The sequence below is a fragment of the Octopus bimaculoides genome, chromosome 7 (genome assembly GCF_001194135.2).
Source record: "Octopus bimaculoides isolate UCB-OBI-ISO-001 chromosome 7, ASM119413v2, whole genome shotgun sequence".
Lineage (NCBI taxonomy): Eukaryota > Metazoa > Mollusca > Cephalopoda > Octopoda > Octopodidae > Octopus > Octopus bimaculoides.
In genome coordinates, this window is record NC_068987.1 from 94765428 (window position 1) to 94778340 (window position 12913).

General features: G+C 35.3%; 1 protein-coding gene across 12 annotated transcripts in view; it reads left to right on the forward strand.

Annotated features, from left to right (window-relative positions):
• Positions 1-12913, forward strand: part of LOC106883309 (teneurin-m) — a 487309-nt gene that overhangs the window by 333390 nt on the left and 141006 nt on the right. For all 12 annotated transcript variants that reach the window (XM_052969805.1, XM_052969800.1, XM_052969804.1 and 9 more), the window contains 5 exons: positions 2193-2312; positions 7434-7713; positions 8914-9181; positions 10837-10977; positions 12449-12701. In XM_052969805.1, the coding sequence (XP_052825765.1) occupies positions 2193-2312; positions 7434-7713; positions 8914-9181; positions 10837-10977; positions 12449-12701 (1062 nt within the window). The remainder of the gene's footprint in view (positions 1-2192; positions 2313-7433; positions 7714-8913; positions 9182-10836; positions 10978-12448; positions 12702-12913) is intronic.

A 12913-nucleotide genomic window follows, 5' to 3' on the forward strand; every position in this document is an offset into this window, starting at 1 on the left:
CTCTCTCTCTCTCTCTCTCTCTCTCTCTCTCTCTCTCTCTCTTCCACCATCTCTCTTTCTCTTCTGTTCTCATTTGGCTCTTGTCATTTTCAATTATTTTCCTGTAGCCATTCTTCTCATTACTGTCACCTTTGTCATAATCATTATCCCTTCCACCTCAGCATCATTATGATTACCATTTTCATCACATTTCTTACCACCAAAGTGTCAAATTTATCATTGTCATGCTCACTACTATAACTACCGCCACCACCACCACCACCAACAACCACAACACCATCATCATCATCCTCATCTTCAGTGAGATGATCATCAAGCTTATATTCATCATAAATTCACTTGTTTACATAAGGAGTATTTATTTAACAGAGTTAACGGTTAATCAGTTGTCATGCTGTACATTATACCATGGCTGTTCACAGTCACACCGCTGATCATTGTTTGGATATTTGGTGATGAGTCACAAAACTAAAGAGTCATCTTATCAGCTGTCTATCCCAAGAGGAAGACAGCAAACATTCCATATATGTAATGAGAAATAGTGTTGTTGTCATTGAGGAGAGGTTAGCATTGGTGATAAACGATTGGCAAACCCTATTTCATATGTGCATACAATTTGGAATCAGGTGTGGTAGTTTAGTGCATAAGTTGTTAAACTCTTGGCTCGTGGGGCTTGAAGTGATATTCTAGTTTTTAATTGATTGTATTTTGTAGCTTTTTACTTTGCCTACTTTCACTCAGTGTCCCTCGCAGTCATGAGTAAGCATCATAGAGCAGTGTTAATTATATTAAACTGATATACCTTGCAAATATGCACCTCTTTACTTAGAGTCGGGTAACAAGCCTGAATTATATGTATTAGGGCCAAGTTGACATTGACAAAATATCTTTCTCAAATTTATATCATTTTGACCCAACACTGCATCTTTTGGATTATTCTCCATCATCAATAACTGAAATCAGAAAGATAGCATTTGACTGAGGCCAGGTAAACCTGCTTTGTTTGTCGTCATCTTTTATTAAACATCTAGTTCACCATCTTCTCTGTCCACTGAAACACATACAGTCTTAGTAAACAGGATTTCTTTCATTTGAGCCTATCGTCTATATCAATCATGTCTTTTTTTTTCTTGCTGCAAAGTTCCATTTTGAACAAACACTATAAAATAACATGTTATATTGTCATAGTTGAAATAAGTTGTCTGTCAATATAACAATGAATTTGGTGTTACATAAAAGGCTCTGCAATGAATACTTCATGTTAATTAATTTATGGAAAAGCTGAAAATTATTCACATCAGCAATCTGTTTATGGCACTACTTCCTCTTGCACAGATTTCTCCTCTACTCTGTCTCAGGTTAAAAGCTGAATGATTGTTAGCATATCTTGCCTTGGAGATTGATAAACAAACATCATTAATGCATTGGTATCAGTTTAATAATTTATCCTGACAAAAAAGTAAGACATATCAATGTGTATGCAAGTCTATCTGCGCAAAAAAACTATAATTTAAAAAGACTTGCATACACATTGATATGTCTTTCTTTTCTTCTCTCTTATTATTATTTCTCCCTTTTACAACTTGTTTGTAGATATCTGGTTTAATTTTTCCCTATTAACCCATTTGCTTTTCCGTATTGAATTTTATTAATAACTTTTTTGATGTTCTTCCTAAAAATTCTTCACACTGATGAGAATGACAATGCATAACTCTAATTATTATTATGATTTTTTCTTAAATATTTGTATTGTCTTTTGAAATGTGCATATGTATTGAATTCAATTTTGTATTAAATTCAATTTTGATTTTAACATATTTTCTCCATTTTTGTACTTGTTTATGATATTTTTATACCTATAACGAATTTTTTCAATTGTTATTTTCATATTCTTAATACTTGCTCTGGCTAGTTTTTATGAAAATGATGAATTTTTTTATTGGAAATTATTTTTTCTCTCTTTTTGGATTCTTCAAAAAGTTTGAATTGTTTGTTTGAACTTATTTATATTTTATAAATATTTTTAAAAGATATTCATATGTGTAGATATGTATTAATATATGTATACGCATTTTAAATCGAATTTATGAGTACGGTTTGCTAATTTGAGTTTATATCTTAGTTCTTATATATAAAGATGTTTCTTGTTTATTTTGTTACAATCTTTTGACCGTTTCTTATTATTCTTGCAGCCAAGTATCCGTGATTAGTGGAAGTGTGCTGACCAGAGATGGAAGTTCCCTTATTGGTGTGAGAGTAGGAGTAGTCACTCAACCGCTTTATGGATATACATTTACTCGAGCTGGAGGAAGGTCAGTTTTTTTGTTGTTCTCCCATTCTCTTGCTCTCTGTAAAATTAAGCAGAGAGATAGATGGATTGGCTGATAGTTAAAATTTAGAAAGCTTAACAAATTGATTGATAGAAATAGAAATATAACTTAGAACAGTTTCAGACATTATTGGCCCAGGCCATCACTAACTTAATAACACCACCTAGGGACACCGTTTAAGTAATGTTTTGGAACATCATGAACCATTTGAGCAAAGAGTTGCTTTTGGCTGAGATGTACCCACAAGTTGGTGGTCTGTGTGGTACTTCTTGGAGGACTTTGTGCAAATACCATTTGAAGGTTGTGGGGTCTTTTTTGTTTTTGTTCATTAATTTCCTTCAGGAAAACATTGATTAGGGCAGCACCATTCAAGGTAAAAGAAAGTTGTGTTGTTATGTTCTTATTTGATGTAAACTTGACTTTTGTAGGGAGTGCTTGGCACAGGGGTCCTAGCCTTGTGTGACTCATAAACTCGATAATGACTTTGCTTGGATAATACTGGTGGAATATTTTCCACGTTGTTCAAATAATGTAGTGCTCAGGATGGCATTGGATAGAATAGACTTTCAGATTTTGGATGTGAGCCCAATAATGAAGGCTTATCATGCCATTCAGTTCTATTTCTGTGTTTGATCTTTGTCATGCTTCAATGCTCATATTTTGTTTTGTGTAGGGGAACCACAATGTGCTTCAGTAATTGAGGTCGGTCCTCACAGATGTGGAATGGAGAAGGATAAGGATTTCATAATGTGTAGACTGAAAAGTTCTGAGAATCCATGCACACATTCTGTGGGCCAAAATGACATTTTGTTGGTGTGTGCATTGCAGCTAAGTTTCTGATATCATTTGATGGTACAAGTAGGTCTCCCAATGGTATGAATATGGTTGTTTGGGTATGCTCTCTTTTCCAAGGTGGATGACTCAAAGATTTCCTCATTCAGCTGCATATTGTTTACCTGTGCCCACTAGGTCACTGCGTATAGATCTGATTGAAGTTTCTTTCAATCATGAATCTCTGAAGCTTAGATTTATCTGCAAAGACTGTTGTGGTGCTATGTTTGATGAAATCTGCAATGTCATTTTGATTGATAAAAAAATATATTTGTTAGATTGAGATGTTTCAAGCAATACAAAATATGGCTCATTATAATGGTTTCTCAGTCTGAACCCTACAGAAATGTGCTTCCCAATCAGGGTAGTCTCAGGTTCATAAACTCGACAATTAAACTAGAGGCTAGGTTTTACCCAATTTGTATTTAAAGTTTAATGATGTTAAATCCAGTCATTCCTTTCACCCTGAGAGTTCTGCTAGAAACTTCATCTTAGAGCCTTTCTAAAGAAAATCAATTCAGTTTGTTTATGGATGACAATAATTTTATCCCTGTCTAACTTTTACTTATATGAAGAGTTAAATCTCAACACTGCAAGCTAAAAAAGCACTTACAGATCTTACACTGCTTCTGTGGTTGTTGATAATAATGCTGTACATTTAAAGTAGTGCAGGGGTTGGGTCTGATCTATTGATCACTTTATTTTAAATTTTAAAATTATTTTTTAGATACTGTATCAGTTGAACCACCTTCGTTCTTAAAATGGAAACTGTGAAGAACCATTAATGATGCTAATTATACATTCATTTTCGATGTAGTTGATCAGCAGAATTAATCCAAGTCTCGCCCATTAATTATGGTCATAAACTGTAGGTTTGAAGGGCAAGGGAAATGAAATGGCTCAGGCTTTAGGGATACAGTTTAAGAGGAGCTTGCAAACTTTTTTTCAGAACTTATGAAGAAGTTTAGCAGACTATTTCTCTCATAGTCATAAGAACATGCCTGTTCCAATGAATGTAACACTTAAATATCAGTTTTTAATGAACCATATCAATATCATTATATCTCAAGCTAAGAATTCTGAGCAGGGATTTTAGTAAACTGAAGAGACTAACATTTCATCAACTGAACTCAAAAGTTTTGCTTAACCCTTTCATTACCATATTTATTTTGAGATGTTCTGTGTTTCTTTCAATTATTTTAAATATAACAAAGAATTTAGTAAAATAACTTAGTTATCATTCAGCTAGTATTAGGAACATAAAATGTGACTAAGATTTGGTGGAAGATTTTAATTTAAAACTTATGCAAACAAGACATCTGTACTACAGAGCCAGAGCTGGTTTCAGACAGGTTGGTAACGAAAGGGTTAAACTTGCCAAATTCTCAAGACTGATATTAAAGAAAATTCATGTTTAGTGTCAAGTGTGTATATATATATATATATCACTACACTCTCTGAGTGGTTGGCGTTAGGAAGGGCATCCAGCTGTAGAAACTCTGTCAAATAGTCCAACCCATGCTAGCATGGAAAGCGGACGTTAAATGACGACGACGATGATGATGATGATATATATATATATATATATATATATCAGTTTCACATGTGTCAGAAAGGAGGAGGAGAACTAAAAAGATCAAGTATGTTATCCCTGTTCTTCCTCTTGTGACTATATAAAAAAACATTTTACAAATTTAAAAAATCATAAATACACAAAGTAATTTAACAAAGCTACTGAAACATATCTCTCAACAAAACAACAACAGCAAGCAATTTAAGACAATTTCCTGTCTTAAGCGGTGGTTGTCTTGTGTGCTCCATAGAAGTTTTCTGAATCATACACATCATGGTTTATTTTTGATTTAATGTTTTACAGCTGGTTCCCATTCTGGATGCTATCCCTTTTAGTTGCTTCTCAAGACATGTTAGGATGCTATCAGTCAATTCTAAAATTGTCATATACAGTAACATAGAAACAGATCTGAAACAAGCACACTCTACCTGAGCAGTATCTAAATAACACTTGTAATTGCCAAACTGTTTAATCCACTAAAGTCAAAATTAGTAGAAAATCTAGCTGGCAGTGTATATAGATCTTGATTTTTAGATGTACATGTACCTCATCATTTTGGAACAGGTACTCAATTTTCCATGTATTTGGTTTGCAAGATTCATAATTTAAAATTCTGAGATCAAATAGATTTTTTTTTTTTTTGTATTTTGGGCAGGACATTATGCCCACCTGGCTGTCAGATATTGGACTCTTACTTGTGCTTGTATAAGAAATAACAATTCAATGTTATCTAGTGAGATAAAAAAAACCAAAGATTTATCTTTCATTAAATTAGTGACATAAACACAAAGTAATACAAAACTGTATTTTGTGTGCCTTTAAAGGTGCTTGGAGACAAATTATTGACATTTTAGAAGACTGATGTTTAATTTCAATATGACCAGTTTTGCTGGTCATATTGACAAAGACAAGGTTTTTTTTCTTTTCAAATGAGACTCAGCGAAACTGGACGTCAACAAGCTAAGTGAGCCATATCAGGCATTATTAGACCATCGACAAATCATTAATATATCCAATTCAGGAGTAAAGCAAAAATGTTTAAAGGAAGAAAAAAAAAAAAGAAACAAGAATTCCAAGAGCAAAGTTAATTTCTTCCTGTGTCCAGTGAATCATGCGAGGACACTTTAGAAATCACTGATTTGTATCAAATAAGCTTTAAAAAACATCAGAAAAATGGGATAAATAATTACTGTGCCTCCTTAATCATTGGGGAAATTACTGAGTCATGAATATAAATAGAATTGAAAAGAATTCATTGATTTCTCAATTTACATGTTTGTAAGTTTTTAAGGTGGTAGAATAATTAATTAAACTTACTTCATCATCATCATCATCATCATCATCATTTAGCATCCATTTTCCATGCTGGCATGGGTGAGATGGCTTAACTGGAACTGGTAAGCTGGAGAGCTGTAGCAGGCTCCAGTTTGATTTGGCTTAATTTCTATGGCTGGATGCCCTTCCTAATGCCAACCACTCCATGAGAGTAGTGGGTGCCTTTTACGTGTCACCAGCACTGGCCATGATTATGATTTCACTTGGTTTGATGAGTTTCTCAAGCACAGCAAATCGCCAAAGGTCTTGGTCACTTGTCATCACTTCCATAAGACCCAACATCCAATGATCATGTTTGACCACCTCATCCCATGTCTTCCTGGGTCCACTTCTTCCACAGGTTCCCTTCATATTTAGAGATCAGCATTTCTTTATGCAACTGTCCTCATCCATATGCTTCACATGACCATCCCAGAGCAGTCTTCTTCTTTGCATACCACATCTAATGCCTCATATGCCCAATTTTTCTCTCAAGGTGCTCACACTCTGTCATACATTGACATTGCACATCCAGTAAAGCATTACTGACTTCATTTCTTTCAAGCTTTTGTACATCCTCTGTCTGCAGTCACAGCCCATGTTTCACTGCCAATATAGTATGGCTGTTCACACACACACACAGGCATCATACAGTAATCTGCCTTTCACTCTGCAGGAGAGGCTCTTTCTTACCAACAAAGGTAGATGCTCTTTGAACTTTGCTCAGTCAGTTCTTATTCTTGCAACTCTCGGTGCACCCACCTTCACTGCAGACTTGGTTGCCGAGAGAATGGAAGCTATCATCTACTTCTAGGTATCCCACTGCTGGCATTTGATGCAGTCTGTTTTCTGTACAATTCTAGTGTATCTCTACATCTGCCACACACAAACTCTACTTTCTTTGTTAACTTCCCTTTCATATTGCAGCACTCCTTATGTGTCCATAACTTGCACTGGGAGTTTCTAGCTACTCCTTTTCTACATATTGAGCAGGGCTGTGTGTAGAAAAGGTGTAGGTAGTAACTCTATAAGGTGTACAACAAAGTTATTCTATTCCTCACAGGTAGAAATGTAGAAAAAAAAAAAAAGAAGTTAAAAATGCTCTGGGATTTGTTTAAATTTTCTATTTTTAAATCTTTGAAAACTTGACCAAGTTGCATGACATAGCTCTACATCTTTCTATATCAACTTTGGAAAATCAGGATTATCTTACCATTTTTGTCACACTGTTGTCGTTAACAGTTAGTGAGCCATGACAAATCTCAGACAAAACTAGATTTGTCTGAAAACCACAACACAAAATTATTTTATCTGTCAATGTGGTTTTTTGTTGCCTAATTTTTTTACTTTTCTGGTTTTGTTGATCCCAATCTCTTATTTTGCAGGTTTGACATTTTAGTCAATGGTGGTGGCTCAGTGACACTACAGTTCAACAGAGAGCCGTTTCCTGCTCAAAGTGCTAGCGTTCTCGTACCTTGGAACCAAATTATAACAATGGACACAGTGATCATGACTTTGGAAGATGATGACTGGATAGCACCAAATCCAATCCTGTGCAATGTTGAACACCAATACTATCTGCTACGGCCAGTTGTCCTCTCAACTTGGCAACACACCCAACTTGGTGCCTGTCCAGAGAAGACCACTATCATCCCAGAGTCTCAGGTGATTAAACTTTTGCTTTATGAAATTATGAACAACAGTAATATCCAGAAACATAACTAAATGTGGTGTAACAGTGAAACTGCTCAAGTGGGAGTGTGTGTGTGTGTGACATAGCTTCAAAATGATTTAAATAACAAAAGAAAATATAAAAGATCAATAGATGTATGATTTTAGATCCAAGAGATATCCACAATCAATGAGAATGTTAAACAATATTTCACAGGCTGTGTACATTTGTCATAAAGGATTTCCAAAATGATTTGTAATTTCAGTAGTTGTTAAGTGTACACAGGTCATTAGATTTTCTTCTCACACAGATTTAAATTCTGCTGTTTTATGAGTATTATACATGCAGTTACATGCATATATATATACATACTAGCAAAAAGACCACCCTTCTAGCAGTTTTCTGCTAGTTGCTAAATGATATTTACTCCTTTTATTTCCAATATGATTAAATTTTCTGTTTTTTTATACATTATGTCTAATTTTCCTTTAAGCCCTTTATTCATCTGGTAGTACTCACTCCCACAGTAAATTCAAAGCATAACTACAGAAATGTGCCCTGCTGTATTTGTTTCTTCATAACTTCTTCAGAAATAGTTATTGAATCATGAGAGTTTCTACAAATACATTTCAGATGGTGTGGATTACGATTATATTGCAATTTGTGGTAAAAAATTTTGGGGGAAGAGGAATTTCACATAATTCCCCCCCATCAATTTTGTTTTCTTGTAACATTCAGAACAATGGGTATTATAATGAAAGTTTCAACAAGTAACATTCAGATGATTTAGATTGTGCTTTCATAGGAATTTAATGTGAGAAACAAGGGAGGGAAATGGATATTCCATGCATCTTGGCTTTGTTTTCTGATTGTTTTGATGGTTTAATTACAATGACATTGAAAAACTAGTACTTTTTGAGAACCATCAACTGGTGGAGTTTATCCATGGGTAAAGTAGTAGTAAGTGTACCTGGGGTTAGGTACTTGCTTCTTGAAAGAATCAAAGCACAGCAGAGGTAGTTATGTTACTGGTTCTGCAATATCATCAACCAACAATATAAACTGTCAACCACACATGTGTGTGTATGTGTGTGTGTGTTTTATTCCAAGACCAACTTTGCCTTTAATTATTCCATAATTAATCAAGCAAGCCCCAATCCATTTTACAATTTCTTTTTTGCTATTATTTGCAGGTACTACAGGAGAGCTTGTCCATTCCTCACACTAATGTTCATTTAGTCTATCACAGTAGTGAATCTGCCGGATATATGTCGGTTATTTTGATTCAGATGACGCCTAGCAGGATCCCAGAATCCTTAGCTGTGGTGCATCTGAGAGTGTCTGTAGAAGGAATTGTTATGGAGAAGGTCTTTGAAGCTGATCCAAACCTCAAGTATACTTTTTCTTGGAATCGTCGAAATGTTTACCGCCAGAAAGTTTATGGTATTGTTACAGCCAGAGGTAAGTGTATTTTGGATTTTGATGAAAAATCATTAATGGAAAGAATATCTTTATTACCAGTTTCCTCACATGTTAATTTGAGCTGATTGGCTAAGACTGGGCCAAAGAAGCACAGCTTTTAGGAGTTTTCTTGTTATGTTTTTTATAATGCTAGAAAATCATTCTTTCACAAATCTCGATGATCCATGAGGATTTTAATCAGTTTTTTGGAGAGAGAGAGAGAGAAAGTTATACTGTTAGGTAGTATTTCAGTTTATCATAAGGATCTGTGAAGAGCTAGAATTATCTGTTGAAAAGATATTTTGCAGTACTTAAAAGTAATGGTTCTCAAACAGACAAATACCAGTCCCCCCACAAACACACACACACACACTGTAAAAAAAAAAAAAAAGGACATTTAAATAACTGAAATTGTTTCTCCCTTTCTTTATTAATGAAAAGAGAGAATAGATTTACATCCATATTATGCTTCTTTCTTCACCATCGCATTGAGCAAGTGTATGAGATTTAGATCTCTCTAAAATTTAGTAAAATTTCGTGCCTTATGAGAAAAATTACTTTAAAGTGTACAAGCAAAGAATTAAGCCATTTTGTGGTGGTCAAAGGTAGGATTAGGATGTTGACACTTAAGGATGCTTTTGACTGGACTCGGGTAGCAGGACCAGAATATCTGACCATTCAACCATGTGCAACTTGTATGCTCACAAAGGCTCCATTCACTTGTGCTTCATGAGACAAGTTGCAATGGTTATTAACCCATGGCATAAAATTACTGACATAGCATAATGAGTTCAAAACCTGCCGTAACTGTTGCACAGTGTCCTTGGATATGGGATATAGAACTTGGTGGTTTAGATCTAGCTGTTTGCTCAATATCTATTTCTCTTATTATTTCATAATTGAGTGATTAGTGGTACAAAGTGACTGAAATGATTAGTGGAAAGAAATTCAGAATGGATAAAATGATCACATATGTATGTATGTGTGTGTGATTAGAGATTTCAGAAGGTGAAGTTCATGGAGCACAAGCAGTTCATATCCACTCACCAGCATTATTTTACCCAAGAAAACGACTCCGTTCTCTCTCTCTCTCTCTCTCTCTCTCTCTCTCTCTCTCTCTCTCTCTTGTGTATGTGTATGTGCATGCCTGCACACACGCATACTCACACACTCACACACACACATGAGATATGAGTTTAGAAAATGCAGTATGTATATCTAAAATATGCAACTGAAATTAGAGAAAAAGACATATTAATATAATGTATACCCTCCCCACCAAGTAAAATGGTGGTTTATCAGTTCCCAAAGCTAATTCAACTTGTGGAGAAGAGTCTTTAGTGTCAAATCTCAGAACAAACTTCCCCATTCATCTTGATATAGGCTGATTTTGAAGACTGGTTCATGGGCCCTATTTCATGTTCAACTCATTATGCACAGCATTCAGCATCAGGTTGGTGTAAATATTTGTGTGTGTGCATGCAAATCCATGATTCTTATGAGGAATTGATTTAAAATATATTGTGTTATCAATTATATAAACATGTGGGAATAGTCTTATGGATTTAATATATGTTTTGTATTTTTAATGTATTCATAATAGTGAACCAAACTCTCATGTATTGCAATTTTCTTTTTCTTTTTTGTGTTGCTAGTGTTTGTTGGGTATCAGTACCAAAATTGTCATTACATCTTTTGGGAAGCTCGGAGTACAACAATGAGTGGCTACGATTTAACATCTTCTGAGATTGGTGGATGGAATCTGGATATTCACCATACATATAACTTTCAGGAAGGTAGGTTCTTACCAACAACTTTATTCCAATCATGAAGACAAATGTTTGGATGAAATGTTTTTTTTTATATTTCATATCTGTTAATTACATTGAACAAATGGATGAAAGGAATCTCAAGTTAAAGACAGTATTACAATTGTAACTATTTAGTGACACAGCTCTGGACTCACTGGTAGCCTGTGGCAAGTTTAATCAAATTGGTTCCAAAAAAACTTGCTAGAGGTTGAGTTTTGAAGCATCTTTGTTTTGAGTCCCTAAGCAGGATTAGTGACTGGATATAGATTAGGAAGTCTTCAGCCATTAAGCATACATCCTCATAAATTCTGTCAGTTGCAACTTTTTTACCATTCCCATTTAGAAATAGACACCATTTTCATTGATAACAAACTGGTAATTATCAATCGAAGGAAATGTTCTATTGAAAAGTAATTATGATAGCATTGACAGCAAGACTAATATTTGGCAGAGATGACAATAGGGGAGGATAACAATAATGGTGTGCTTCTGCTGCCACTGCTGCTGGTGATGAGGAACTAACATTGAACTTAATGACATTTGTTCCATCTATTTGCATTCTGGGTTTGTCTGTGACAACATGGAAGCAAAGGTGCATTTGGCCACACTTTTTCCTTCAACAGCATCACTGGCATTGAGATGGGAAACTTGCTGCATGGCCAACCTTGCTCAGATATGCACCCTGAAGAGAAACATTCCAGGTGCACTAACCTAGTCATCCCAGTATGGATGTAGGACTTAGATATGCATGCATACGTATGTATGTCTGTATCTATATAACATCATCATCACCATTTAATGTCCATTTCTCATGCTGACATTTCGACAAGAGGGATAACTGGATAATGGTATTTTTACAGGTATGTGTATATGTGCAGTATTTGGAGCCAGTGCAGGAGTATATTTGAATGTTTTGTTTTACGTATGGATTCTTATGTATATAGTTGTATATTTCGATATGCAAACGTATTTAAGTAATAAACTTCTGGAAAGTTTTACAAATATTTATAGTTCTAATGATGGCTTGGATCTGTCTGTCTGTCTGTATGCATGAATGTACGTTGATCATCATCATTGAACATCTATGTTCCATGCTGGCATGGGTTGCACAGTTTGTCAGGAGCTTGTAAGCCAGAGAGCTGCACCAGGCTCCAATTGTCTGTCTTGGCACAGTTTCTATGGCTGGTTAACCTTGCTAATGCCAACCACTTAACAGAGTATGGACTGGGTGATTTTTACGTGACATAAGCTCTGGTACTTTTTACATGGGCCCCAAAACCAGAGGGTTGCCAAGTAACTTGGAAGACAAAGACTTCTCAGCTAGGATAAGGAATGGTACTGCAGGAGATGGCTTTGTACCAGTTGAGAGGTTAAAATGTGTGTGTGTGTGTGCAGATTTAAATTCTGAAAATTCAATTTCCTCCAAATTTACATATTAATTTGTTTTTGTTTGTAGGAATCCTGCACAAAGGTGATGGCACCAACATTTACCTGAAAGAGAAACCTAAAAAACTTGTTAACATTCTTGGAAATGGTTCCCGTCGCAAACTACTTGGAGACAACTCTGATGGGAAGGCACTGGACAAGCAGCTGCTTGCACCAGTGGCCCTTGCAAGTGGACTTGATGGGAGCTTGTACGTAGGCGATTACAACCTGATACGCAAACTGTCTCCAAGTAGAGAAGAAGTGGCTAGTATCTTGCAGATGAGGTAAGCACTCTTTTTTTTATATTTCTTTGTAAAATGGGATGAATTCCTTTTTAGTTAGAACTGGAGAGTATAGCTTTGTATTCTTATTCTTCTTTCTCTCACTTTCTCCTTCCCATCTTTTTCATTATTGTAATCATGACTATAATTTTCTTCAAGCAGTTGCACACACACACACACACACACACACACACACACACACACACACACACACA